Source organism: Zalophus californianus, chromosome 6 (assembly GCF_009762305.2).
Source record: "Zalophus californianus isolate mZalCal1 chromosome 6, mZalCal1.pri.v2, whole genome shotgun sequence".
Classification (NCBI taxonomy): Eukaryota; Metazoa; Chordata; class Mammalia; order Carnivora; family Otariidae; genus Zalophus; species Zalophus californianus.
In genome coordinates, this window is record NC_045600.1 from 32,943,594 (window position 1) to 32,970,659 (window position 27,066).

Below are 27,066 nucleotides of genomic sequence, written 5' to 3' on the forward strand. Positions count from 1 at the left end.
TCTGGAGGCTAAATAATAATTCATTTTACCTTTAAATTTATAGACATGAAGGTGTAGAGGAAACGTGAATGAAATATAATATCCATTGTTTACACTGACAACTAAATGGACATTGAATATTAGAATCATGAATAGTTTTATTTTTACAGAAATTCCTAGAATAAATTTTCAAAAGGTAAAAAAAAACTTAGCTTTATTTAAATAATCTTTATTTAAAATGTTGATATTCGGGGCATCTGGGTGGCTCAGTTGGTTAAGCATCTGCCTTCGGCTCAGGTCATGATCCCAGGGTCCTGGGATCAAGTCCCACGATGGGATCCTTGCTCAATGGGGAGAGCCTGCTTCTCCCTCTGCCTGCCACTCCCCCTGCTTGTGCTCTCTCTCTATGTCAAATAAATAAAATCTTTAAAAAAAAAAAATAAATGTTGATATTCATAGCTATACTGTATTTTTTTTAAGATTTTATTTATTCATGAAAGGCAGAAGGGGACAGAAGAGAGCCCGCCGGCGAGGGGCCCTGGCTCTGATCCAATTCACCACCGAACCTGGCGCGGGCTGGCGGGGGGTCGGCGGGGACCATGGGCACCTCGGCCTCCCAGGACTGGCCCGCCCGGGTCTCCGCGCCGGAGCCTGAACCCGAGGAGGCCCTGGACCCGAGCCAACTGCCACCGGAGCTGCTCCTGGTGGTGCTGAGCCACGTGCCCCCGGGCACCCTGCTGGGATGCTGCCGCTGGGTGTGCCGGGGTTGGCACACCCTGGTGGACTGCCAGGCCCTGTGGCTGCTCATCCTGGCCCGGGACCATGGCGTCCTGCTGCCGCTCGCCCGCAGCTGCCTGCCCCCAGCCGGCGACGGTAGGCCCACCCTCCTGGGTCGCTTCTCCGAGTGCCGCCCGATCGGACGCAACCTCATCCACAACCCTTGCAGCCAGGCTGGTGTCACAAAAAGCAGGTGTTGGACCTGGAGGACGAGGGTTTGTGGCCAGAGCTGCTAGACAGTGGCAAGATTGAGATTTGTGTCTCTGATTGGAGGGGAGCCCAGCACGACAGTGGCTGTATGTACCGACTCCTTGTCCAACTTCTAGATGCCAACCAGACTGTCCTGGATAAATTCTCTGCTATGCCTGTTCCCATCCAACAGTGGAACAACAATGTCTGCTTTCAGGTCACTCACGTGTTCTCCAACATCAAGATGGGCGTCCACTTTGTGTCTTTCGAACACTGGGGCCAGGACACACAGTTCTGGGCTGGTCACTATGGAGCCCACGTGACCAACTCCAGTGTGGTTGTGCGGGCCCGGTTGTCTTAGTCAAGGGCTGTCTTTGCCCAACAACCTGACCAGTGCCTTCCAGGACTGGGGACCACTGGCCAGGACTTCTCATTAGCCAAGGGCATGTACCTCCCTGGCATCCTGGGTACTCCAGGATCCTTTCGAGGGTTCTGCCAGGCCCCCTCTTCAGGTTCTAGAAACTACTAGAAGAAAGTTCTTACTTCAAAGTTACCTATCAGTGTTATAGGGCAGTCCTCCCTCCGGAGGCCCTCTGATTCAGTCCCAGTCCCATCTGGCCTGTCTCCTCTCCTTTCTGCTTTCAGGGGGCTTTATCGGTCACTTTAGAGAAGGCCGCTCATCTCTAAAGTAGAACCTTGTCCTTATAGCTGGGAAAATTCCAGCCACCTTGGGTGGCAAACGTAACCCCCTGCAGCTTCAAGGCTGGGAACGAGGTCTCACAGCTGAAAGTCAGCCAGCTCAAAAAAATGTGTGGAGACCCTCAGGGACCCCTGTGATTGTACGGTGTGTAAAATTATTTTTTATTTTGAAATTTTGCACAAACATCGAGAGAATAATATATCAGCAACAACTATTTGCCGATCATATGTAATAAATTTATTATTTTGCCAATAGGATGTTAGATTAGTTATCCCTGTAGAGGCTGAAATTAATGGAAGATGACAGATACTTGGAGTGGAGAAAAATACAATCAAAGCAGAGTCAAAATGTCACATTACAGATGAGGAAATTGGATGAAAGTAGGTCAAGAAGACATCTGCCTTAAATCAGGAGTAATGGTAGGGGAATGTACGTAAAGAAAAAAAATGGCAGATGGGGTGCCTGGGTGGCTCAATCAGTTAAGCGTCCAACTCTTGATTTTGGTTCAGGTCATGATCTCAGAGTCCTGAGATTGAGCCCTACATCAGGCTCTGCACTGAGCATGGAGCCTGCTTGAGATTCTCTATCCCTCTGTCCTTTTCCCCACACCCAAAATAAATAAATAAATAATTTTTTTAAATGGTAGAACATCAGCATTCAATATATGGCTCAATATGTTGGCTTAATATATGTCAATATAATACTATTGTATCAGGACCTAGATTTCAACAATAAAGACCATTTATTGTGTCATGTAACAGTAAGTCTCAAGGGAGGATAGCTCCAGTCTTGGTTAACTCAGTGACTCACTAATTTATCATCAGCACCCCAGGTCCTTCCATCTTCCCCTCTACCATCCTCAGCATATGAGCTTGTTCTTTTGGCCATCTCAGCTCCATGACTCAAGATAATTGTGGTAGATTCAAATGTCATATTCAGCCATGACAACATCCAGTAGAAGAAGACAAAACATTTCTTGTGCCTCACTTTTTAGTCAACATCGAAACCTCTCCTAGAAGTTACCAACAAGGATCCTTCCACATCCCATCGGCCATGATTGAGGCACATGCCTTTTCCAAAACCAATTACTTGCGAGGGAAGTGTGATCACCATGATTACCTTGGACTAGCAGTTCACAGCCCTACTTGCACATCAGAATTACCTGGGACTTTGAAAAATCTTTGCCCAAGAATACAACAATTAAATATTAATCTCTGGGGTAAGACCTAATCATTGGCATTTTATGTTTTAAAGTACACCTAGGTTTGAGAACAATGCTATAATGAGTTAATCAGTCACAGACAGTGACAGTGGCAGCCCACGCTGTCTACTGAAAGTACTAATTTTTATATATTGAAGTACAGTTGACATACAATATTGTATTAGTTGCAAGTGTGCAACATAGTGATTCAACATTTATATACATTAAGAAGCGGTCATCATAGGAGCGCCTGGGTGGCTCATTCAGTTAAGCATCTGACTCTCGGCTCAGGTCTTAATTTCAGGGTCATGAGTTCAGCCCCATGTTGGGCTCCACATTGGGCATGGAGTCCACTTAAAAAAATTTGAAATGGTCACCATAATAAGCATAGCTACCATCTGTCACCATACAAAGTTGTTACATATTATTGACTATATTCCCTATGCTGTGCATTAAATCCCCATTATTTACTTATTTTATAACTGGAAGTTTGTATCTTTTTATCTCCTTCACCTATCTCAGCCATCTGCCCCTCACCACCCCTCTGGTACATACTAGATAGTTCTTTGTATCTGGGTCTATATCTGTTTTGTGTGTTCATTTGTTTTGTTTTTAGGTTCCACATATAAGTGAAATCATATGGTGTTTATCTTTCTCTGACTTATTTTACTTAGCAAAATACCCTCTAGGTCCATCCATGTTGTCGCAAATGGCAATATTTCATTCTTTTTTATGGCTGAGTAATATTTAATTGTGTGTGTATATATGTGTATACATGTGTGTATATACCTACATATATATGTATATGTAGATGAATGGATAAAGAAGATGTGATATATACATACATATATATGTATACTATATGTGTATATACTATATGTGTGTGTATATATATGTATATACTATATGTGTGTATATGTGTATAAATGTATGTATATGTACATATGTATGTATAGATAGATGAATGGATAAAGATGTGAGATTATATATATATATATTTTTTTTTATCCATTCATCTATCAATGGACATTTGGGTTGCTTCCACATCTTGACTATTGTAAATAATGCTGCAGTGAACATAGGGGTTCATGTATCTTTTCAATTGAGCGCTTTTGTTTTCTTCAGGTAAATACTCAAGTAGAATTGCTGGATCATATAGCATTTCTTTTTTGGGGGGTAGTTCTATTTTTAACTTTTTGAGGAACTCCATACTGTTTTTCATAGTGGCTGCACTAATTTGCATTCCCACCATCAGGAAATCATTCATTTTCATTTCCAAGGAAAATGTGAAAATACTGTGCTTTTTAAAAAATGAAATTTATTTCCTATCAATCCTTCCCAGGGGCAACCTCTTTTATGTGTTCATTGTAAATTATTTTAGACCTTTTTCTGTGCTTTCACAAACTTACGTATATACCCACAGAAAATATTTGGTATCATGATATATGTGTGTAATCTTTAAATATAAATCTTATCTCCCACACACATTCATCATTCTGCATTTCATCAATCTATCCAATCGTGTGTGTGTCTTCATATATGTGTGTATATACTTTTTAATATAATTATTTTTGGAGTAATTACCCCAAAAGCAAGTATACTAGTACTCCATTGTATGATTATATCAAAGATTAGTTTTCCCCAAATGGACATTTAGGTTGTTTCCACCTTTTTGCTAGTACGAAAAATGCCTCCTTACACATATATGTTAATGTTACTGCAGATATTGGGGCGCCTGGGTGGCTCAGTTGGTTAGGCGACTGCCTTCGGCTCAGGTCATGATCCTGGGGTCCTGAGATCGAGTCCCACGTCGGGCTCCCTGCTCAGCGGGGAGCCTGCTTCTCCCTCTAACCCTCCCCCCTCTCATGTACTCTCTCTCTCTCCTCGATCTCTCAAATAAATAAATAAATCTTAAAAAAAGAATGTTACTGCAGATATTAAAAAGCAGAATTGTGGAATTGAAATGGCTTCACCATTTCTTCCACTCATACCAGCAGTATATAAAAATATCTACTTCCTAGACTTTTACCAACATTTTTTTAAAGATTTTATTTATTTATTTGACAGAGAGAGAGCACAAGCAGGGGGAGCAGCAGGCAGAGGGAGAGGGAGAAGCACATTTCCCACTGAGTAGGGAGCCCAACGAGGGTCTCGATCCCAGGACCCTGGGACCATGACCTGAGCCGAAGGCAAACGCTTAATGACTGAGCCACCCAAGCGCCCCAGCATCCAACTCTTGATTTCAGCTCAGGTCATGATCTTAGGGTTGTGTGGGCTCCACGCTAAGCATGGAGCCTGCTTAAGATTCTCTCTCTCCCTCTCCCTTTGCCCCTCCCCTCCTTCTCTCCCTCTTAAAAAAAAAAAAAGTTAAAGCTTTTTATATAATATGGCTACTACTTCTTTGTCTGAGATACATCCATCACTGCTGCAGATGCCATGGTGTACCAACCAGATTCCCCACTTCAGAAATGAAACACCTATACCCCAGATGCTGGGAGTGTTGGGAGCTGATAGCACTCAGCTCAGTATCTCTCTAGAACTTGCCCTCATCAAAAAGAGCCACCTTGCCCAGGTCATGCCCCCTCCCTGGCTCCCTGGAAGCTGCCCACATCCAGTGACTGGGCAACGTGGGTCTATAAAGGCCACCCTTCTTTCCTCAATACAGGACAACTCTGTTCCAGAGCTCCCTGTGAGTTGAGGATCACTGAAGCCTTTGTTTTGACGGCACCACTAATCCACTTTGCCCTCGGCCCAACCATACTTCCATCACTCCCCCATAGTTACTGGTCCCAAGAGTACTCCCAGCAAGCTCCCTGTGTGCCATTTCCCAGGATACCTGGCCTAAATTACATGTATGTTCACCAATATCACTTGACTTTTAACTTTATTTCTGGTGTGTTTTTTAGATGTATCCCAACATTCCCATATGCTTTTTGCTCTTCATGTCTTAAAAAGGCCTTTCCTATTCTAAGGGCTTAAAGATATTCTCCTACATTTTCTTCTAATTCTTTTTACTTTTTTTTTTTCTTCTTAATCCATCTAGTATTTGTTTTTTGAGTGGTGTGAAATCAGGAATCTAACCTTATTTTTCATTTGGATAGCTATTTGTCTAACACCATTATTGAATAGTCCATGTTTTTCTCATTGATTTGAAATGCCACCTCTACAGCAGTCACATCCTCGCACAACTCTTCCCCGCACCACAGCTGAATGCTGTGAGTGAGCATCTGACCCCAGCCAAATCTGAGGTTCTGTTTTTTTAAAAGATTTTATTTATTTATTTATCTATCTATCAATTTATTTATTAGCAAGATAGAGAGCATAAGCAGGGGAGAGGGGCAGAGGCAGAGGGAGAAGCAGAGTCACCACTGAGCAGGGAGCCTGACTCAGGGCTCAATCCCAGGACCCTGAGATCATGACCTGAGCCGAAGGCAGATGCTTAACCGACTGAGCCACTCAGGTGCCCCCTGAGGTTCTTTAAATACTAAAAATAGGAAATTCTGCAGTGCCTCTCCAATGGTAGACAGAAGGAGGTGTGAAGCTCGATGGTTTTCCATAGTCAAGTTTCTTGCCACTTACTCTGAAGTGAAGTCCACATCCAGAGTAAAGGAAATATTGTAGAGAGAGGGGCAGGGGGATGCTTGATGCCTGATCTCTAGTTATTTCTGAGCTACATCCCTGCCCTTTCCCACTTTTCATATCCAACCTTTCCTTGAATTTATGAGCAAAATATTCTGTTATTTGGCTTAAGCTTGCTCAAAATGGGTGTCTACCTTGTAACTAAAAGAGACCAAATACACATGGTGGGTCTTCCAAGGTTTGGAGGCATGGCAACACTGAATACAGAGCTGAGTTGGACAAGGGCTAGTTACCAGCCAAGGTCATCTGTGACCGCTAGTCTTCCCTGAGGCAATCTGTGCTCTGGAACTGTTTGCTTCTTGACTTATACATATCTTTGGTTTCCTTTTCCTTTAGTTTCCCAGACAAGTTTTATTTTTTATTTTTTAGAATTTTTTAAAAGATTTTATTTATTCCAGAGAGAGAGAGCAGAGGGAGGAGCAGAGGGAGAGAGACAACCATACTCCACACTGACCACAAAGCCCAACACGGGGCTCGATCTCAGGATCCCAAGATCATGACCTGAGCTAAAACCAAGAGTCAGATGCTTGACTGAGCAACCAAATGAGCTACCCAGATGCCCCCAGACAAGTTTTATTTTTAAGAAATTTAGGCCAGTCTCACTTGAGTCAAAGGGAAAAATTTTCCTCACCTGGGCTAGGCTAGGTAAGGGTTCCAGAGTATAACAGAAGCCAGGAATCATGAAGGCAGTGGGCCTGCAGCAGCTAGAGAGACACTTAGGAGCAGAGAAGTCTGGGACAACAGTGATCCCTGAGTCCTTCTCATCAGGAGCTTGTCTCCTATATCCTGAGGGGCACTCTGCCAGGCAAGAAGCCGTATCCAGAGCATGAGTAGTCGGGAAGGAAAATGACCTCTATGGTCATGGGAGAATCTAATGAGAAGCAGAAGTTGAACAGTAACTGGGTCACCAGATTCCTAATGTTGCCTGTGCTGGGCCAAGGGCTTTCCTTTGCTTGGTTGTTAACTTGGGACAAGTCTCTTCTGGAAACATGACAAGAGGCCAGGGCTGGTACTTGTTCCTCACCCAGGCTGAGCAGACTAGACAATGCTTTTGGTGTTGAGCAGGAAGTTACAGAGGTGCAAGATGAAGCCTAAGCACATGGTGGTTCCCCAGGAGTGGCGTGAGGGAGACTGTGTCTCATGGAAGTGCCTGAAGGCCACAGGAAATGACAAGAGTCTGGATCTGCACAGGGGAACAACTGTTGTTTTATATTATGAAAATACCATCAGCCTGTAAATCAATACCCACACCTAATTTTTTTTTCTCATTTTTAGTATTCTTTGCTGCTCAGCTGTCATATATTTGGTGTCACAACTGTCAGGTACAAATGCATCCAGGGACGCCTAAGTGGCTCAATTGGTTAAGCGGTCTGCCTTTGGCTCAGGGCGTGATCTCTGGGTCACGAATGGAACTCCCCCACCCCCCCCACCCCCGGCATCAAGTCTGCTTCTACCTCTGTCCTCTCTGTCCTTCCCCACCCCCCCATGCTCTCTTGCGTGTGCTCTCTCTCTCTCAAAAGTATAAATAAAATTTATATATATATATATATTCCCTGACCAAATAACATTTCACAGGCTACTCTAAGTGAGAGGCAGTATATTTCAAGTAGAGTCATTCTTTAGGAAAGAAGGGATCTATAGTATGGAAGTTATGATTAGGGAAATTGCACTGGAGCAATATCTAGGTTTTCCAGAGACCAGGGTTAGGCGATAACGCACGGGATGGTCACACCCCCACTCCAAAACTCAAGAGGAAGGATTTCTCCACCAAACACCATGACCTTAAGGTTAGCCCTCAGCCCCCAAAGTTCCTAAGGCTATTAGACTTGGGAGAGCAAAGTCCTACCCTCTTGGGTGCCAGATTCTCATGCAAATTGCCTTCATCTGTGTCCCCAGCTCATCTGGATTCCTCCTAGCATTAGACCCCAAGGATCTTACATTCAAGCTGCCATCTTGGCCCTGAGGTCTAGGCTCTACTCCCAAAATATTCTCAACCCCTGTACTCCAGATTGAGGCTAAAAGCCCCTTGCCTCCAGCAATTGACCCCATGTTCCCTGAGTATCTTAGAAAAATATACAAAGAGGTTTTTCATATTTCAGATATTTGATGCAAATCCAAAATAGGATGACCTTCATTAAGCCAATCATGCTAGCAAGTAACCTGGCAAACATGGTTGTTTATAAAATGTAATAGCCCAAAGGATTCTAAACACACGTAATGTAAGGATTCTATATAGTTTAAGGAACAATCTTTGAATGTGTTATCACTGTGTTCTCTGTGAAAAAGATGTTCCATAGAAGACTCCAATTTCATAAAAATGACTATATTTGAATGTGTGACAGTGGAGGAACCCAGCCTTGGGAGCAGATTTACTTGAGAGCTGTACACCACCGATCCCAATACCAGTGTTGTCTGGATGTGGCAGCTGGAGCCAACTCCTTGCAGCCCGTGTGGCTTTGTTTCTTCTGCTTACAGCCAGCCCCCTCTGACACGCATAAACATCCCCACCCAAGCCCACCCCTCTTGCCTCAATGTGCCACTGCTTAATAGCCCTTAAACAAGCACACAGGTTTGAGTCCTCGTTCTCACACCCATGGTCTGCTTGTTCTCCCTGCTGGGCAGAGAGCAACTCTGCATGCTTGGCCTTCCATGGCCCCTACTCCTGGTTTTTTTATTTATGCTTGTTCCTCCAGCCCGGAGGACACATCCAAGATCATCCATGCCCTGCATGCTCTTCACCAGCCCTATCTCCCATCTTGGCATGGTCCTTGCCTGTTTTGTTTTGTTTTTTCATCTCCTCTTTTTTTCCCTTTATTTTTCGCCAGGCTTTCCATGGGACCCAACAGCCTGTGAGGCACAGATTGTAGGTCCCAGTAGTGAACATATATTAGTTGATTACCCAGTATTACCCCCCCACCCACCCCTTTGCCCATTCATGTTCCTGGATTTTTCCTTTAGGGAATGTGTTGCTTCCTCCACCGAGGGAAACAATAGAGCACAGCAATTAAGAGAGCAGATTCTAGAGTCAGACTACCTGGGTCCATTCCACCACTTAACCGGCTGTATGAACTTTAGCAAGCTACTTCAGTTCTCCATGCCTCATCAGTAAAATGGAGATAAAAATAGTACCTACCCCAGAGAGTTCATGTGAGGGTAGCTAATCCTAATTAACGTAAGTGCTCTATGTTAGCTACTATTCTTCCGCACTGGGTAGGTTGGGATGGCCCCCAGCTCAGGTGTGGATAATGATTGACTTAAGCCAATTAACATAGCCCATCTGTAGTATTCATTCAGGCCAATGATGCACAAGGAGTTTTGCTGGGGCTTTGGGAAAGAAAAGTTTCATCTTTTTTCAGGACCGTTTCTCTTTCCCTGATTTGCACAAACCAACAGTAAAAAGACATTTGTGAGACGAGGGAAAATTGAACCCCAAGAATTAACTTCTATTCAAGAATTATTAATGTTTTCAGGAGTGACAATAGCATTGTGGCTGTATAAAAAAAAAACAAAAGCTCTGGGGTGCCTGGGTGGCTCAGTCGCTAAGCATCTGCCTTCGGCTCAGGTCATGATCCCAGGGTCCTGGGATCGAGCCCCGCATCGGGCTCCCTGCTCAGCGGGAGGCCTGCTTCTCCCTCTCCCACTCCCCCTACTTGTGTTCCCTCTCTTGCTGTGTCTCTGTCAAATAAATAAATAAAATCTTTTAAAAAACAAAAACAAAAGTTCTTATTTGGATATGCACATTAAAATATTTTTGGGTGAATGTACAATGTCTGGAATGTGCGTGAGAATATCCCACCTCACCCCCAGAAAAAAATGTCATGGGGGAAGTTGACAAAACGTTAACCATGTTGAAGCTGGATGATGGGTAGTTACATGGGGATTCATGATACTACTTGTTATGCTTTTATCTATTTGAAAATCTATGTAATAAAAAGGTTGTTTGGGTTTTTTTTTTTTAAGTCTCCTTGCTATGGAAGGAAAGGGCATTTTTGTCCCCAGGGGCCCTTTGGATGCTTTAGAACTAGAACCAATAACATGACTTTTTGTGTCAGTCAGCTGAAAGATCAGGCACATCTGCACCTGCCTCTTCTTGGTGAACTTTAGCCCTTGAGGCAAGAAGCAGGTGGTAGAGACACAGCATAGGAGAACAAGGGAGGCCAGGAGAGAGAAGAGCTTTGATTTTAGGTCAAGGATTTATCAGGACTGGTCTTTGTGCATCTATGTATCAAATTAAATGAAGTCCTATATTACCTCTGGCCTTAATCTATAGCGGAGATCAGCATCTGTGTGATTTAAGTCCCTCTGGTGACATCTTTGATGATAAAATGGGAGAGCTGGAAGAAACTAGAATAAATATCCAATTGAACTATCTTATTTTGCACCCAGATGCAATATTATAAGAAGGTTATGGGTGGGTGGGTCAGGTGAGCTACTACTCATTAAACTAGAAGGCTGGCTTCCCCACTTTGTTCCATTTCTCCCTGGCTACCCTGACAAAATAAATAAGGCAATAAGATGAATGCACAATCTTTATTTTCTCTAAAATTTTAAATGATTTTTTTTAAGATTTTATTTATTTATTTGACAGAGACAGAGACAGCGAGAGAGGGAACACAAGCAGCGGGAGTGGGAGAGGGAGAAGCAGGCTTCCTGCCGAGCAGGGAGCCCGATGCGGGGCTCGATCCCAGGACCCTGGGATCATGACTTGAGCCGAAGGCAGACGCTTAACGACTGAGCCACCCAGGCGCCCTCTAAAATTTTAGGTAAAGAGAACTTCGTAGAAAGAAACCATCTATGTGATTAAAAATGAGAAGGCCCAAACTTACTCAATATTGTATCAATTATATCTCAAATCTAGAAAAAAATTTTTTCAACTTCTTAAAAAGAACCAGAAAGAGAACATGGGAAGGTCCAGCTTCATGCAGTGGCTCCAGGATGCTCAGAGAAAGAAACCAAAGTCGGCCAAGAATAAGCCAAGATTTTCCTGAGTTGGTGTAGCCTCTGGAGTTGTGACTAGTATCTCAAAGAAGGAGATCAGCCCAGAGTTTGGGTCTATAGCCCTGGGAAATACAGTATGTCACTCTGACGCTCCTGTCACATCAACTGAGCATGCTGGCTGGCATTTCTGGTATTGGAGAGGAAACTGACCTAATTTCCCACACTCTTCTGCCATCCCTGTGCCCAGCCTGGCATCTGGCCAGTCTTCCTGCCCAGAGAGGGCAGCTGACTCTGCAAGTCTTGGAGAAGAATGCTCCATAGGTGTGTGAACATCTTGTTCACCATGAACCAGCCTCACAAGAGCGATGGGTGCGCAAAGGTTTCCAGAAGAGTGGGGAGAATTGGAGCAGGGCAGGATTCTCAAGAGCAGCCAACCAGGAGGATGGTCCTTCCAAGGTGGCCTTCTCCTCGGTCCCCTTTCATTAAGGCATGCACTAGGCCTGATAAAGCTGTGGCCCCTCCACCAGCTCTACTCCCACTGGATTCCTAGAAGCTCACAGCTGACATTCCACAAGCGCTCGGCCGTTTCGTTATCTCGAGCCTTTGGAGACACCCAGGCCTTCTTGCAGTCACTGGAGGGCAGAGAAAGAGAATGAACATCCAGGAGTGGAAAACGACAGTCTGGAAAAGTTTATGGCCTCTTTCTTAGAATATATTTCTAAATGTGTAAGATACATCGAATGAAAAGGAACTAAGTGTATTGAAATGCAGTTTTAAAGTATTTTAAAAAACAGGTGCATGATAGAGTAATAAGGAGGCTTCTTTGTTAATGTATTCTATAACAAGAGCTTGCGCTGCATCTGATAGCCACCAGCCTTTGAAGCAGGGGTCAGCAGAAGTGACACCGTGAGACATCTGCACCAATTGCCATGTGATGCGAAAATATTTAGTTTTATTGGTGACAAAGGCACAGGTATCACTGCGACTCCTGCAGTTTATGGTCTACATTTGTCATCAAAGGAAATGTCAAATTTCAGGGGGAGGTTAGTGAAATTGAAGACACAATTATCTTCCCATCCAACTTCACAGACCCCTTGAATTCTATCCGTAGATCCACCTGTGCCCCATGTACCCCAGCCTAAGCACCCTGTTCTCTTTTGTTTTGGGGGGAGCAGAGGATGGGGGAGGGGCGAGATGGAGGAGGAGGTGGGGGCAGAACATAGCGCTCATGGTGTTTCCTTTAAATAGTTTTTTTTTAATTATAAAAGTTCTGTACAACACTTGGAAAATAAAGTGCTGATAAGGAAGAAAAGCCTGTTTACTTATACTCTTATTTGCTTTGTGCATGAATATAGACTTTCTCTGTTCCTTCTACACAAAACTAGAATCGTATTGTATCTAGTATTGAGGGAGGATATCTTTCTCTTGTTAAAAATGTATATTTTAGGGACACCTGGGTGGCTCAGTCGGTTAAGCGTCTGCCTTCGGTTCAGGTCATGATCCCAGGGTCCTGGGAGCGAGTCCCACATCGGGCTCCTTGTTCAGTGGAGCCTGCTTCTCCCTCTGCCTGCCACTTGTGCTCTCTCTCTGACAAATAAATAAATAAAATCTTTTTTAAAAATGTATATTTTAATTATCAAGTTATAAGAAATATGTGACTTTAAAAAAAAAATTTTAATAAGGAAATACCTGGAATAAAAGGTTAAAATCCTCCTTCACACTCCCCTGACTCTCAAACCCCCTGGAAGTAACTACTACTTACAGTTTGTTGTGTATCTTTCCAGACTGTCTTCTATGTATTTACAATGAATACTTACATAGTTCTGTATTGCAGTTTTTTTCTCACAATATTATATCACCGACATTTTTTTGATTAATTGAATGTTATTTGGAAATGTTTTCACGACTGTATAATATTTTATCACATACTCAGAGCAGTGATGTTAAACACCTACATTTCAGGGTAGCATTGTCTCAGAGAAATATGATGTGACCCACATGTGTAATTTTAAATTTTCTAGTAAAATTTTTTAAAGTGTATTTTATTTATTTTTTTTAAGATTTTATTTATTTATTTGACAGAGAGAGAGACACACCAAGAGAGGGAACACAAGCAGGGGGAGTGGGAGAGGGAGAAGCAGGCTTCCCATGGAGCAGAGAGCCCAACGCGGGGCTCGATCCCAGGACCCTGGGATCATGACCTGAGCCGAAGGCAGACGCTTAACCAACTGAGCCACCCAGGTGCCCCAAAATAAATAAAAATCTTAAATAAATAAATAAATGGTGTGCCAATGAACAGCCTTGAACAAATGGGATGGAATAGCAGATTGGGGTGGATCAAGTCATGGAATGGGAAGGACATTTAATCTTGGACTTCCTTTTATTCCCAACCTCTGATTGCCCATTGAGTCTGTGGCGAGATTCAACAGTGAAATGTCTATTTCTGCATTCCAACAGATGGTGCCCGTGTTGGCACTACTGGGAGAGAGTTCACCCAAGGAGAGAGGTGACCTTGCCCCAGTGCTTTGTGCTAAGTGGTATTAAAGAATTCATGAAAGAAGTCGGTCAAAAGCTTCAAGGAGGAGAGAAAGGATCCAGAGGGCCTGTTAATGTTCTTTCCAAGGCATAACCAATAGGGACAGTCCTTTCTAGAAGCTCTCAGAAAGCTACAAAGCTTACCTGGAAATGTGGTACACAGGTATAAAACAAAAGTTTCTGATGCGAGCTCCCTTGGAAAAGTAACAGCACTTGGTTTGCAGGCCCAGCCCAAACCTGATTCCATGATCAGGCACAAACTTGGCCACTAGGGTCGGGTGCAGCGCCCAGGGAGCCTTGTGCCTCACCACATACCCAGGTGATGGAGAAAAACCAGGACCACCTCCACGTACCTGAAGTACTTGCCACTCAGTGGCTCCAGGCCCTCAGCCAGGGCACAGTGCAGGCTGGTCTGCGCCCCTTCCCGTGCCGACTTGACGAAGGGGGAGAAGATCCTCCAGAGCAGGCACAGCAGGAAGGAGTGTCGGACTATCTCAGAGCTGACGACGCCTGGGTGCACAGCGTAGGTGGTGACCCCCATGCCTAGGGCAAAGGAAGCACAGTTAGTTCGGGGGCACATCTGAGCCCAAAGAAATAGCTCATCTCCTGCGGCAAAATGCACAAGTGGGAAGGGACTCAGAGAACAAATCCCCAGGTTCAGAAGGTGCCTCTCCTAGCCAGGTAGAATCTGATAGGAATTAATTGATCTCTCCCAGAAAGATCTATTGCCTTCTCAGCCTTCTGTGAACCACAAGGAGTGCTTGATTGAAGGTCCTTCTATTTCAATGTCACCTTTACTCTGTGGCTTAAGTATTAATAATAGAAAAAAACACAGGTAGTAGTACTAGTAGTAGAAGGAGGAGGAGGAGTATCAATTATTAACAGTGGTATCCTTGAAATTTCTATAGAAGGGGCTTGGGGGAAGCAACTAGTTAGAAGGCAGGAGGCTAGGACCTCATTTTGAGCTGCAATTGTTGGGCAAGTGCATTTTATGGGGTATAGACTGAGGGGTGTTGATGGAGATAATGGATGTTAACATGACCCCAGGGCACCCCTGGTGCCTCTACTATCTTTAGTACTTATTATGACCAGGGGCTGTCCTACGGGCTCCACGGGCATTATCTCATTTCGTTCTCAAAGAGGCTTGGAAGGTGTCCATTTATAGTTGTGGAAACTGAGCTTTCATCACAGACAGGCTATGTAAATTGCCCAGTCATACCTAACAGGCTGTAGGACAAGGTCTGAACTCTGATGAAGAGTTAAGAGCATAGACTCCAGAGCTAGACTATCTGCATTGGAATCCTGGCTCAGCTAGGAAACTTGCTCGGTCAAGTTTCTTAATGTATCTGTGATGAGATATAGCTATCTCTTCATTTGTAGAGTGGGGGAAACCTACCTCATAGGAATGTTGTATTAAATGAGTTTAGACATGTATAATAATATGGCACATACAAAACTCTCAATTATTATTATCATTATTATTTCTTCTAACAATTACCCTACTCATCTACCTTCTGCATTCTGATAGTAAATACCATTGTTCCCAGACTCTGACTGATTCCTGGTGGCAAATGGTCTCCAGATTTTATAGATTCCTAACCCTTGTTCCAGTTTAAGCCTCACGAGGACAAGAATTGTTTTTAGTCTGTTTATAACCTCATTCTCCTTAGTCTATAAAGCTACCACTGAAAGGTGCATGTTTGACATCTTGACTTCAGAAGTTTCTGTGAATCTCTAATCTAAACAGAAGACCTTGCTTTTGCTATCTCAGCCATGGCCCTTTCTCCAGACTTACCTTGGAGCCTCTTGGCCAGCTCACGTGTAAAAAGCACATTGGCCAGCTTGCTGTGGCAATAAGCCAAACCTCGGTTGTAGCGCTTCTCACCCTGGAGGTCATGAAAGCGAATCTTGCCAGCATGGTGAAGCAGTGATGACAGGTTTACCACCCGTGAAGGGGTGGACTCCTTCAGCCGCTCCAGGAGCAAGTGGGTGAGAAGAAAGTGACCTGCGAGGAGAACCAGCAAGGGAGACTGAAGAGAGGAGTGGTAGCCCAGACTCAGGGGGTAGAAGCTGATGATAGGACTTCAGCAATAGCTCACTATCTTCTGGGTATGAACAAATTTTGGTGCTGTGATAACTCAGTGCAAATGATCATTTAATGTGAGCTAGTGTGTTCCTACACTAGCTAGGCCCAGAGCTAAACTACAGGTAAGGCAATACAGACTTAATCTGTATTTATTTGTCCCTCTGCCCTGTCCCAGTCAGAAGAAATGCCACCTGCTGGCTTCTGCCCTCCCTTTGGCCATGATCACACAACTGAGGGTCCAGGTACATTCATGTACAGAAGGAAGGATGGAATAGTCAGGGAAAATAATTTGCCTAAGACCAGAGAACATGTTCCATGATCTCCTCACTAGAGCCATCACCTTGAATTCTGAACCCCAGCCTCATTCATACCTTAGGTCTTCAAGGTCTGCCTCCTCCATGGTCCGACCCTTGACTTCTTGGCCCTCAGTTATAGATGTGACCCTCTCCAGCCAAACACAGACTCCTGCACCCACCATGCCTGACTCTGCTTGGCAAGCCTTGCACTACCATGGCCCCAACTGAGAATGACATTCTTCTTGGTATCTCTCAAGTTTTGGGGTTTCTCTATGGTACAGGTAGGAGGATCTCACTTTTCTGTACTGGCCAGTGGAAAAATAGCAAAAAACCAGTATGTCCAGTCTATTTGAATCCTGGGGTCTAGGAATACCACTAGAGATTCTCAGCACTCGTATAGGGTCATCTCCATACAGAAAGCAAGATGGGGTTTATCTTGTTTTTCAGTCACTCGAAAATACTTACCTGGGCACCTGGGTGGCTCATTCAGTTAAGCAGCCAACTCATGATTTTGGCTTAGGGCATGATCTTGGGGTCCTGAGATCAAGCCCTGTGTCAGGCTCTGTGCTCAGTGGGGAGTCTGCTGGAGATTCTCCCTCTCTCTCTGACCCTCCCCCCCAACTTATTCTTTCTAACTCTCTCTCTAAAATGAATAAATGAATCTTAAAAAAAAAAAAACTTACCTAGGTGATTGACTCCCAAGTGGGTTTCAAAGCCATCAGCTGTCTTAGAATATGGACACATCATCACCCCTGCATTGTTGATCAGAATATGGAGCTGCTTTTCCTCTGTAGAGCAAAACCAAGGAGACCCTGTAGTTAGCACAGAGCCTACTAGCTGCCTGTTGCAATTCTGAGTATTTTCTCCTTGCCCTCGGATCTATTTCAGTGATATTTAATAAACACTGTCATTGGGTTTCTAAATTTAGCTACTGATATCTTCCTGGACACCATTCATTTATTCATTCATTCATTCAGCAAATGTATACTGAGTACTGACTCTGGGCCAGGCCCACTAGGCTATGCACTGGACATAGAGTCATAAAACAAGACAGACACGGTCCCTGTCCTTCATTAATTTCATAAGCCTTAGTGGAAGCTAGTCATTTTCCAAAATACAGAAGAATTCTGGCAACAGCTAGTGCCTGTGGCCACAGAAGGTTGATTCTCAGGATTAGAGAAGAGAGTGACATCAGGGCCACACCTTGAGGCCAAGCTGCAAGCCCAGACGGAGAGCCTGACTTCCCCATTGCTGAGGAACAGGATGATAAGGATCCTGCCCAGCTTGTCCACTGCCAGTTCCTTGCCCTGATGGTTCAAGTGGCAGAACCTGCCCAGGGGGATTCATGGTGGCTCTGACGTAAGGGTCCCAGGTGGCACAGGGTGGAGCAGCCACTCCCACACCCAGCTTCCTGCTTTTCTGTCTGCTCGCAGGGGCCTTACCTGCCAGAAAGCCCTCAGCAAAGCCTCGGATGGATTTGGTATCAGATAGGTCCAGTTTCCGCACCAGCACCTGGGAGTTCTTTGTATCAGCTCGGATTTCACTGGCTGCAGACTCCCCCTTCAGGACGTCTCGGCAGGCAATGTATACTCTGGCTCCTGGGGCCAAAACAAAGAGAGAATAGTATGTTCAGACCCGAGGCTGAAAGAGAGGATGTAAGCTTGTGACTAGGGGACAGAGCATTCTCCCAGCCCAGCCATTCCCTATATGGTGAGTGGCTAGTTTGCTGCCTCAGGATTCTCACAAGTAGAACTGCTCAGTCCCTTTGCTGTCAGCTTTACCCAAGCCTGGGAACCCTGGTTTTTACACGCTGATATTTAATGTTGCTTGGTACCTCCTTTTAGCATAACTGATTTGACCAATATTATACATGGACATCATTATTTCCCTTTATACCCTAGGGAAGGAGAAGTGGGGGTAGTTTGTTTAAGGGTACAGAGTAAGTTGGTGTCAGAGCTGGACTTGAATTCCAGGTTCCTTGAATTCCTGACCAGAACCTCCAAGCCCAGGAGGAAAGAGATGGAAATGTGGACAGAAGTCCCAATGAGAAAGGCAGGACACACTGTCCTATGAACATGGAAGGGGGACGACTTGCCTCTGCGAGCCAGCTCTCTGGCCGTCTCCTTGCCGATGCCCGTGTTGGCGCCGGTGATCACCACTACCTTCCCGGGAAGCTGCACGTTTGATCTACAAACCCCACCAGCAAAGAACTTCCTACAGGCAAGGGAAACAAAAGCATTCATGCACCATCCTTCCCAATTCCAGACTGAGAGCAACATAAAATCCATCCAGCCTCAAAGACAAATTTAAGTTGTCATCAGGAGACCCAGAGAAGCTAATCTTCAGGGGACACTCTTTTCCCACTGGGCATCCTGCTCATCAGCTCAGGTTGGAAGGTCATGTGTCCAGAAACTACAAATGATCATTTGGGCGAGCTGAATAAGTGCTCTTGAGCCAGGGCCGATGGAGACCTCCCTTGTTAGATAACACAGATGCCCAGCCCTCATCTAGAGGTTCCCAGAGGTCAGCTTCCTCCTCTAACCTACATTCAAAACATATGGATGATGAGCATTAGTGGAATCAGTGGTCATGAGCCCTAGGTCTTCGATAAGCATCAACAGTGAGGGCGCCTGGGTGGCTCAGTTGGTTAAGCGACTGCCTTTGGCTCAGGTCATGATCCTGGAGTCCCGGGATCGAGTCCCGCATCAGGCTCCCTGCTCGGCAGGGAGTCTGCTTCTTCCCTCTGACCCTCTTCCCTCTCGTGCTCTCTATCTCTCATTCTCTCTCTCTCAAATAAATAAATAAAATCTTAAAAAAAAAGCATCAACAGTGAGTAATTGATTAACAGCACTACAAATACAGTCTCGGGCTTCCTCTCCAGTTTTAGAGAGCCGACATCTTCAGAGGTTTTCTGCTGTCCTACTAGAGATTCCATTCTAGCCACAGCACCCAGAAAGAATGTTCAGATGTCTGTGCAGAGAGCATCCTCTCACATAAAGTTGATTTGACGAGTTCCAAAAAAGAGGATGGGAACAGGGCAGAACTAATATTTCCTGAGCATCATCTGACTGCCCGGCATTAGGCTAGGCACTTTCTGTAGGTAACTTACTTCAATCCTCTTGACCACTCCATCATTAGCCCCATTTTATAGTGGAGAAGACTGAGGGTCAAAGAAGTTCAAGTCACTTGCTAACGGTGGCAAAATTGGAACTTAAACCCAGGTTTCTATGCCAGGACCTAGAGCAACACTCTGTTCCTGATATGTCCATTTAATCTACTTTATTGTCAGCAATTTTCAAATTTTTCACTCAGAACACACATTTCTGTGACACCTTCAGACATCCCACAGCAGAAGACCCATCCCGAGTCATTAGTTGAGGGAAGTCTCAAAGGTAAGAGTTTGTTTCCTTTGCAAAATGCCTGGTATTTAACAATGAGTCCCTCAGCAATGACCTCCCATAATAACCCAGCAGGGCTACCTTGATCAGGGGCAGTGGAGAAAGGACCTAGGGACCTTCAGAGAAACCCAAGGGAATGGAGTGAAAGAGCAAGCACTCCCACCTCAGTTGTCTGTCAAGTGACTTCATAGGGTCAGCTGTCCACAGCATCCGCATTCAAAAGAGCCCCTTCTCTCCCAGCCCCAGGTGCTTCCTTCCCATTTTCCACCAGGGTAGTCCTGACGACCTCCTTCCTGCTTTTTCTGCCCTGACCTTCCCTCCCTCAGCCTCCATCCCTTTCTCTTCTTTCAGCAGCTGAGAACTCATCGACTTACAAGCTCTGTGTCTCCCAATCCAGGGCTTTACAAAAATATTCCATGAGTTACTGAAATAAGACAAACCTGATGGATGGAGCTCTGAAGTACAGGAAAGAAAGGAGGGAGGTGAGCAGTCCCAAAATAACCAGCATCTTTTCAACTTCTTTAGTTGTTGCTGCTTTAGCAAAAGCAACTTGGACTCCAAGTCTGGTTCAAGCTCCTGGTCTGACTCCAACTCCTGGCTGCTTGGCGCTGCCTCTCCCTCCTCACGCTCCTCCCGCTCCAGGGTGCTCGGCAGCCGCCTGACTCTATCTAAGCTTGGCCCAGAATCCTATTTAAATCCGAGAGCTGTCAGAGCACAGCCTGCTGGGAGTTGTAGTCCTCGGGGAAGAGGACAGTAGAAGGGGCAGAGCGTCACACTTACTGGCAAAGGGAATGAGGGAAAAGAGCAATGCTTGCTAACTCTCCACCCTCAATTATTTCGCTTATCTGGGGAACGTGTTCTCCCCACATCCCCCACCCCTACTCCTGCAAGACAATATTTTTAACTTTACAACAGACCCAATGACTCTTGGAATACAAGTGTGATTAAAATAGAAAGAAAGAGAAGGCAGAACCCCCCCCCCCCCCCAGGGGAATGGTGAAAAGTCAGGAAGGTGGTTTCCCTTGGTGGGAAAGGTGTAGAGACTGGGAGGGGGCATGTTGGGAACTCCTGTGGGGATAAGTGTTCTGTTCTTTGAGGTGGGTACTGGTTACAGAGGTGTGAAAATTCATTGCGTCGTACACTTGATTTGTGCTCTTTTCTGTGTTTTATGTTATACTTCAGTGACGTTAACACACATGTATACATGCCAAGGAAAGAGTTTCAGTGCATGGGTTCTAGAGTGGAGTTCCTGGTTCAGATCCCAGCCAATCTACTTACAAGCTCCATGGCTCTGTGTAAATTATTCAGTTTCCTCACTGTGCAATGGGTATGGAAAAATGCTTCAATAAAGTATTTTTTTATTTTTTTATTTTTTATTGTTATGTTAATCACCATACATTACATCATTAGTTCTTGATGTAGTGTTCCATGATTCGTTGTTTGTGCATAACACCCAGTGCTCCACGCAGAACGTGCCCTCCTTAATACCCATCACCAGGCTAACCCATCCCCCCACCCCCCTCCCCTCTAGAACCCTCAGTTTGTTTTTCAGAGTCCATCGTCTCTCCTGGTTCGTCTCCCCCTCTGACTTACTCCCCTTCATTCTTCCCCTCCTGGTATCTTCTTCTTTTTCTTTTTTCCTAACATATCCTCCATTATTTGTTTCAGAGGTACAGATCTGTGATTCCACAGTCTTGCACAATTCACAGCGCTCACCATAGCACATACCCTCCCCAGTGTCTATCACCCAGCCACCCCATCCCTCCCACCCCCCACCACTCAGCAACACTCAGTTTGGTTCCTGAGATGAAGAATTCCTCATATCAGTGAGGTCATATGATACATGTCTTTCTCTGATTGACTTATTTCACTCAGCATAACACCCTCCAGTTCCATCCACGACGTTGCAAATGGCAAGATCTCATTCCTTTTGATGGCTGCATAATATTCCATTGTGTATATATACCACATCTTCTTTATCCATTCATCTGTCGATGGACATCTTGGCTCTTTCCACAGTTTGGCTATTGTGGACATCGCTGCTATAAACATTGGGGTGCACGTACCCCTTCGGATCCCTACATTTGTATCTTTGTGGTAAATACCCAGTAGAGCAATTGCTGGATCGAATGGTAGCTCTATTTTCAACTGTTTGAGGAACCTCCATACTGTTTTCCAGAGTGGCTGCACCAGCTTGCCTTCCCACCAACAGTGTAGGAGGGTTCCCCTTTCTCCACATCCCTGCCAACATCTGTCGTTGTTAATTTTAGCCATTCTGACTGGTGTGAGGTGGTATCTCATGGAGGTTTTGATTTGGATTTCCCTAATGCCGAGCGATGTTGAGCACTTTTTCATGAGTCTGTTGGCCATTTGGATGTCTTCTTTGGAAAAATGTCTGTTCATGTCTTCTGCCCATTTCTTGATTGGATTATTTGTTCTTTAGGTATTGAGTTTGATAAGTTCTTTATAGATTTTGGATACTAGCCCTTTATCTGATATGTCATTTGCAAGTATTTTCTCCCATTCTCTCGGTTGTCTTTTGGTTTTGTGGACTGTTTCTTTTGCCGTGCAAAAGCTTTTTATCTTGATGAAATCCCAATAGTTCATTTTTGCCCTTGCTTCCCTTGCTTTTGGCGATGTTTCTAGGAAGAAGTTGCTGCGGCTGAGGTCGAAGAGTTTGCTGCCTGTATTCTCCTTTAGGATCTTGATGGACTCCTGTCTCACATTTAGGTCTTTCAACCATTTGGAGTCTATTTTTGTGTGTGGTGTAAGGAAATGGTCCAGTTTCATTTTTCTGCATGTGGCTGTCCAATTTTCCCAACACCATTTGTTGAAGAGACTGTCTTTTTTCCATTGGACATTCTTTCCTGCTTTGTCAAAGATGAGTTGACCATAGAGTTGAGGGTCCATTTCTGGGCTCTCGATTCTGTTCCATTGATCTATGTGTCTGTTTTTGTGCCAGTACCATACTGTCTTGATGATGACAGCTTTGTAATAGAGCTGGAAGTCCGGAATTGTGATGCCGCCAGCTTTGCTTTTCTTTTTCAATATTCCTCTGGCTATTTGGGGTCTCTTCTGGTTCCATATAAATTTTAGGATTATTTGTTCCATTTCTTTGAAAAAAGTGGATGGTATTTTGATGGGGATTGCATTGAATGTGTAGATTGCTCTAGGTAGCATTGACATCTTCACAATGTTGGTTCTTCCAATCCATGAACATGGAACGTTTTTCCATTTCTTTGTGTCTTCTTCAATTTCTTTCATGAGTATTTTATAGTTTTCTGAGTACAGATCCTTTGCCTCTTTGGTTAAATTTATTCCTAGGTATCTTATGGTTTTGGGTGCAATTGTGAATGGGATCGACTCCTTGATTTGTCTCTCTTCTGTCTTGTTGTTGGTGTATAGGAATGCCACTGATTTCTGTGCATTGATTTTATATCCTGCTACTTTACTGAATTCCTGTATGAGTGCTAGCAGTTTTGGGGTGGAGTCTTTTGGGTTTTCCACATACAGTATCATATCATCTGCAAAGAGTGAGAGTTTGACTTCCTCTTTGCCGATTTGGATGCCTTTGATTTCTTTTTGTTGTCTGATTGCTGTGGCTAGGACTTCTAATACTATGTTGAATAGCAGTGGTGAGAGTGGACATCCCTGCCGCGTTCCTGACCTTAGGGGAAAAGCTCTCAGCTTTTCCCCATTGAGAATGATATTCGCTGTAGGTTTTTCATAGATGGCTTTTATGATATTGAGGTATGTACCCTCTATCCCTATACTCTGAAGAGTTTTGATCAAGAAAGGATGCTGTACTTTGTCAAATGCTTTTTCTGCATCTATTGAGAGGATCATATGATTCTTGTTCTTTCTTTTGTTAATGTATTGTATCACGTTGATTGATTTGCGGATGTTGAACCAGCCTTGCAGCCCAGGGATAAATCCCACTTGGTCATGGCGAATAATCCTTGTAATGTACTGTTGGATCCTATTGGCTAGTATTTTGGTGAGAATTTTTGCATCCATGTTCATCAAGGATATTGGTCTGTAGTTCTCCTTTTTGATGGGGTCTTTGTCTGGTTTTGGGATCAAGGTAATGGTGGCCTCATAAAATGAGTTTGGAAGTTTTCCTTCTATTTCTATTTTTTGGAACAGTTTCAGGAGAATAGGTATTAATTCTTCTTGAAATGTCTGATAGAATTCCCCTGGGAAGCCATCTGGCCCTGGGCTTTTGTTTGCTGGGAGATTTTTGATGACTGCTTCCATTTCCTTAGTGGTTATAGGTCTGTTCAGGTTTTCTGTTTCTTCCTGGTTCAATTTTGGTAGTTGATACATCTCTAGGAATGCACCCATTTCTTCCAGGTTATCTAATTTGCTGGCATAGAGTTGTTCATAATATGTTCTTATAATTGTTTGTATTTCTTTGGTGTTGGTTGTGATCTCTCCTCTTTCATTCATGATTTTGTTGATTTGGATCATTTCTCTTTTCTTTTTGATCAGTCTGGCCAGGGGTTTATCAATCTTGTTAATTCTTTCAAAGAACCAGCTCCTAGTTTCGTTGATCTGTTCTACTGTTCTTTTGGTTTCTATTTCATTGATTTCTGCTCTGATCTTTATTATTTCTCTTCTCCTGCTGGGTTTAGGCTTTCTTTGCTCTTCTTTCTCCAGCTCCTTTAGGTGTAGGGTTAGGTTGTGTATTTGAGACCTTTCTTGTTTCTTGAGAAAGGCTTGTATTGCTATATACTTTCCTCTCAGGACTGCCTTTGCTGTATCCCAAAGATTTTGAACAGTTTTGTTTTCATTTTCATTTGTTTCCATGAATTTTTTAAATTCTTCTTTAATTTCCTGGTTGACCCATTCATTCCTTAGTAGGATGCTCTTTAGCCTCCATGCATTTGAGTTCTTTCCGACTTTCCTCTTGTGACTGAGTTCTAATTTCAAAGCATTGTGGTCTGAAAATATGCATGGAATAATCCCAATCTTTTGGTACCGGTTGAGACCTGATTTGTGACCTAGGATGTGATCAATTCTGGAGAATGTTCCATGGGCACTAGAGAAGAATGTGTATTCCATTGCTTTGGGATGGAATGTTCTGAATATGTCTGTGAAGTCCATTTGGTCCAGTGTGTCATTTAAAGTCTTTATTTCCTTGTTGATCTTTTGCTTAGATGATCTGTCCATTTCAGTCAGGGGGGTGTTAAAGTCCCCCACTATTATTGTATTGCTGTCAATGTGTTTCTTCACTTTTGTTATTAATTGCCTTATATAATTGGTTGCTCCCATGTTCGGGGCATAGATATTTACAATTGTTAGATCTTCTTGTTGGATAGACCCTTTAAGTAGGATATAGTGTCCTTCCTCATCTCTTATTACAGTCTTTGGTTTAAAATCTAATTTGTCTGATATAAGGATTGCCACCCCAGCTTTCTTTTGGTGTCCATTAGCATGGTAAATGGTTTTCCACCCCCTCACTTTCAATCTGGGGGTGTCTTTGGGTCTAAAATGAGTCTCTTGCAGACAGCATATTGATGGGTCTGTTTTTTAATCCATTCTGATAGCCTGTGTCTTTTGATTGGGGCATTTAGCCCATTTACATTCAGGGTAACTATTGAAAGGTATGAATTTAGTGCCATTGTATTGCCTGTAAGGTGATTGTTACTGTATATTGTCTCTGTTCCTTTCTGATCTGTGCTGCTTTTAGTCTCTCTCTTTGCTTAGAGGACCCCTTTCAATATTTCTTGGAGGGCTGGTTTCGTGTTTGCAAATTCCTTTAGTTTTTGTTTGTCCTGGAAGCTTTTTATCTCTCCTTCAATTTTCAATGAGAGCCTAGCTGGATATAGTATTCTTGGCTGCATATTTTTCTCGTTTAGTGCTCTGAAGATATCATTCCAGTCCTTTCTGGCCTGCCAGGTCTCTGTGGATAGGTCTGTTGCCAATCTAATGTTTCTACCATTGTAGGTTACATATCTCTTCTCCCGAGCTGCTTTCAGGATTTTTTCTCTGAGACTTGTAAGTTTTACTATTAGATGTCGGGGTGTTGACCTATTTTTATTGATTTTGAGAGGGGTTCTCTGTGCCTCCTGGATTTTGATGCCTGTTTCCTTCCTCACATTAGGGAAGTTCTCTGCTATTATTTGCTCCAATATGCCTTCTGCCCCTCTCTCTCTTTCTTCTTCTTCTGGGATCCCAATTATTCTAATGTTGTTTAGTCTTATCGTATCACTTATCTCTCGAATTCTGCCCTCGTGATCCTGTAGTTGTTTCTCTCTCTTTTTCTCAGCCTCTTTATTTTCCATCATTTGGTCTTCTATATCGCTGATTCTCTCTTCTGCCTCATTTATCCTAGCAGTTAGTGCCCCCATTTTTGATTGCACCTCATTAATAGCCTTTTTGATTTCGACTTGGTTAGATTTTAGTTCTTTTATTTCTCCAGAAAGGGTTTCTCTAATAACTTCCACGCTTTTTTCAAGCCCAGCTAGTATCTTTAAAGTCATGATTCTGAACTCTAGGTCCGACATCGTACTAATGTCCGTATTGAGTAGGTCCCTGGCTGACGGTACTATCTCTTGTTCTTTTTGCTGAGGTGATTTTTTTCGTCTTGTCATTTTGTCCAGAGGAGAATAGATGAATGAGAGAACAAAATGCCAACAGGTTAAGAACGTCCCCAGCAAATATACTCTATACAAATCAGAAAAGACCTGAAACCAGGGGAAAAGAAAGGGAAAGAAAGAAAAAAGAAAGAGAAAAGAAAGAAAGAAAAAAAATAAAAAAAAAGATTAAAAACAAAAACAGAACAATACAAAAAAAACCGAATATGATCAAATGTGATCAGGCTAGTGCATAGATCAGTGCCACAGACTAGATTTTGGGCATATTTTGGTCTGTTAGAAAAAAGTGCCTCCTAAAATTTTAAAGGAAGAAAGACTTATATATGTACAAAATCAGGGTTGATACAATGAAGGGATGGAAGATGACTGTAAAGATGAAAATTATAAAAGATTTTATAAAAGGAATGGATACGATAAGAAGTTTGAAAAAAGAAAGATGATTTAAAAAAAAGGGGGAGAGAATGTGATCAGGCAGGAGACTAGAACAAAGCCATACACTAGTGATTTAGGGTATATTTTGATCTGTTAGAAGAAACTGTATCTCAAAATTTTAAAGAGAGAACAACTTATATATATATGCCAAAAATAAGGTTAACTACTATGAAGGGATAAAATATGACTCTAAAAATGAAAAATCATGTTTTTTTAAAAAAAAAGGGATTGATAAGATGTTGGTTGAAAAAGGGAAAAAGAGAAATTAAATAAAACAGTTAAAAAAATTAACTCTGA

General features: G+C 43.5%; 1 protein-coding gene and 1 pseudogene across 1 annotated transcript; one reads left to right on the forward strand and one right to left on the reverse strand.

Moving 5' to 3' along the window:
* The first annotated feature begins 578 nt into the window (after positions 1 to 578).
* On the forward strand, positions 579 to 1,306 carry LOC113908632 (annotated as a pseudogene).
* A 9,875-nt stretch (positions 1,307 to 11,181) lies between these two features.
* RDH12 (retinol dehydrogenase 12) lies at positions 11,182 to 20,380 on the reverse strand. Its single transcript, XM_027571300.2, has 7 exons — positions 20,179 to 20,380; positions 18,436 to 18,554; positions 17,783 to 17,938; positions 17,024 to 17,128; positions 15,754 to 15,963; positions 14,312 to 14,501; positions 11,182 to 12,055 (listed from the first exon to the last, which is right to left on the reverse strand). The coding sequence occupies exons 1-7, from the start codon at positions 20,244 to 20,246 to the stop codon at positions 11,953 to 11,955; spliced, it is 951 nt and encodes a 316-aa protein (XP_027427101.1). The 5' UTR covers positions 20,247 to 20,380; the 3' UTR covers positions 11,182 to 11,952.
* Between the last annotated feature and the right edge of the window lie 6,686 nt (positions 20,381 to 27,066).

What these genes read in the sequence shown, in the direction of transcription:
- RDH12 (XM_027571300.2), bottom strand. Translation starts at nt 20,246, where the DNA reads ATGCTGGTTATTTTGGGACTGCTCACCTCCCTCCTTTCTTTCCTGTAC. An exon ending in TTCAGAGCTCCATCCATCAG is followed by an intron (nt 18,555 to 20,178) that starts GTTTGTCTTATT and finishes CCTTGCCTGTAG; the next exon opens with GAAGTTCTTTGCTGGTGGGG. An exon ending in TGCTGAGGGCTTTCTGGCAG is followed by an intron (nt 17,129 to 17,782) that starts GTAAGGCCCCTG and finishes TTTGCTCTACAG; the next exon opens with AGGAAAAGCAGCTCCATATT.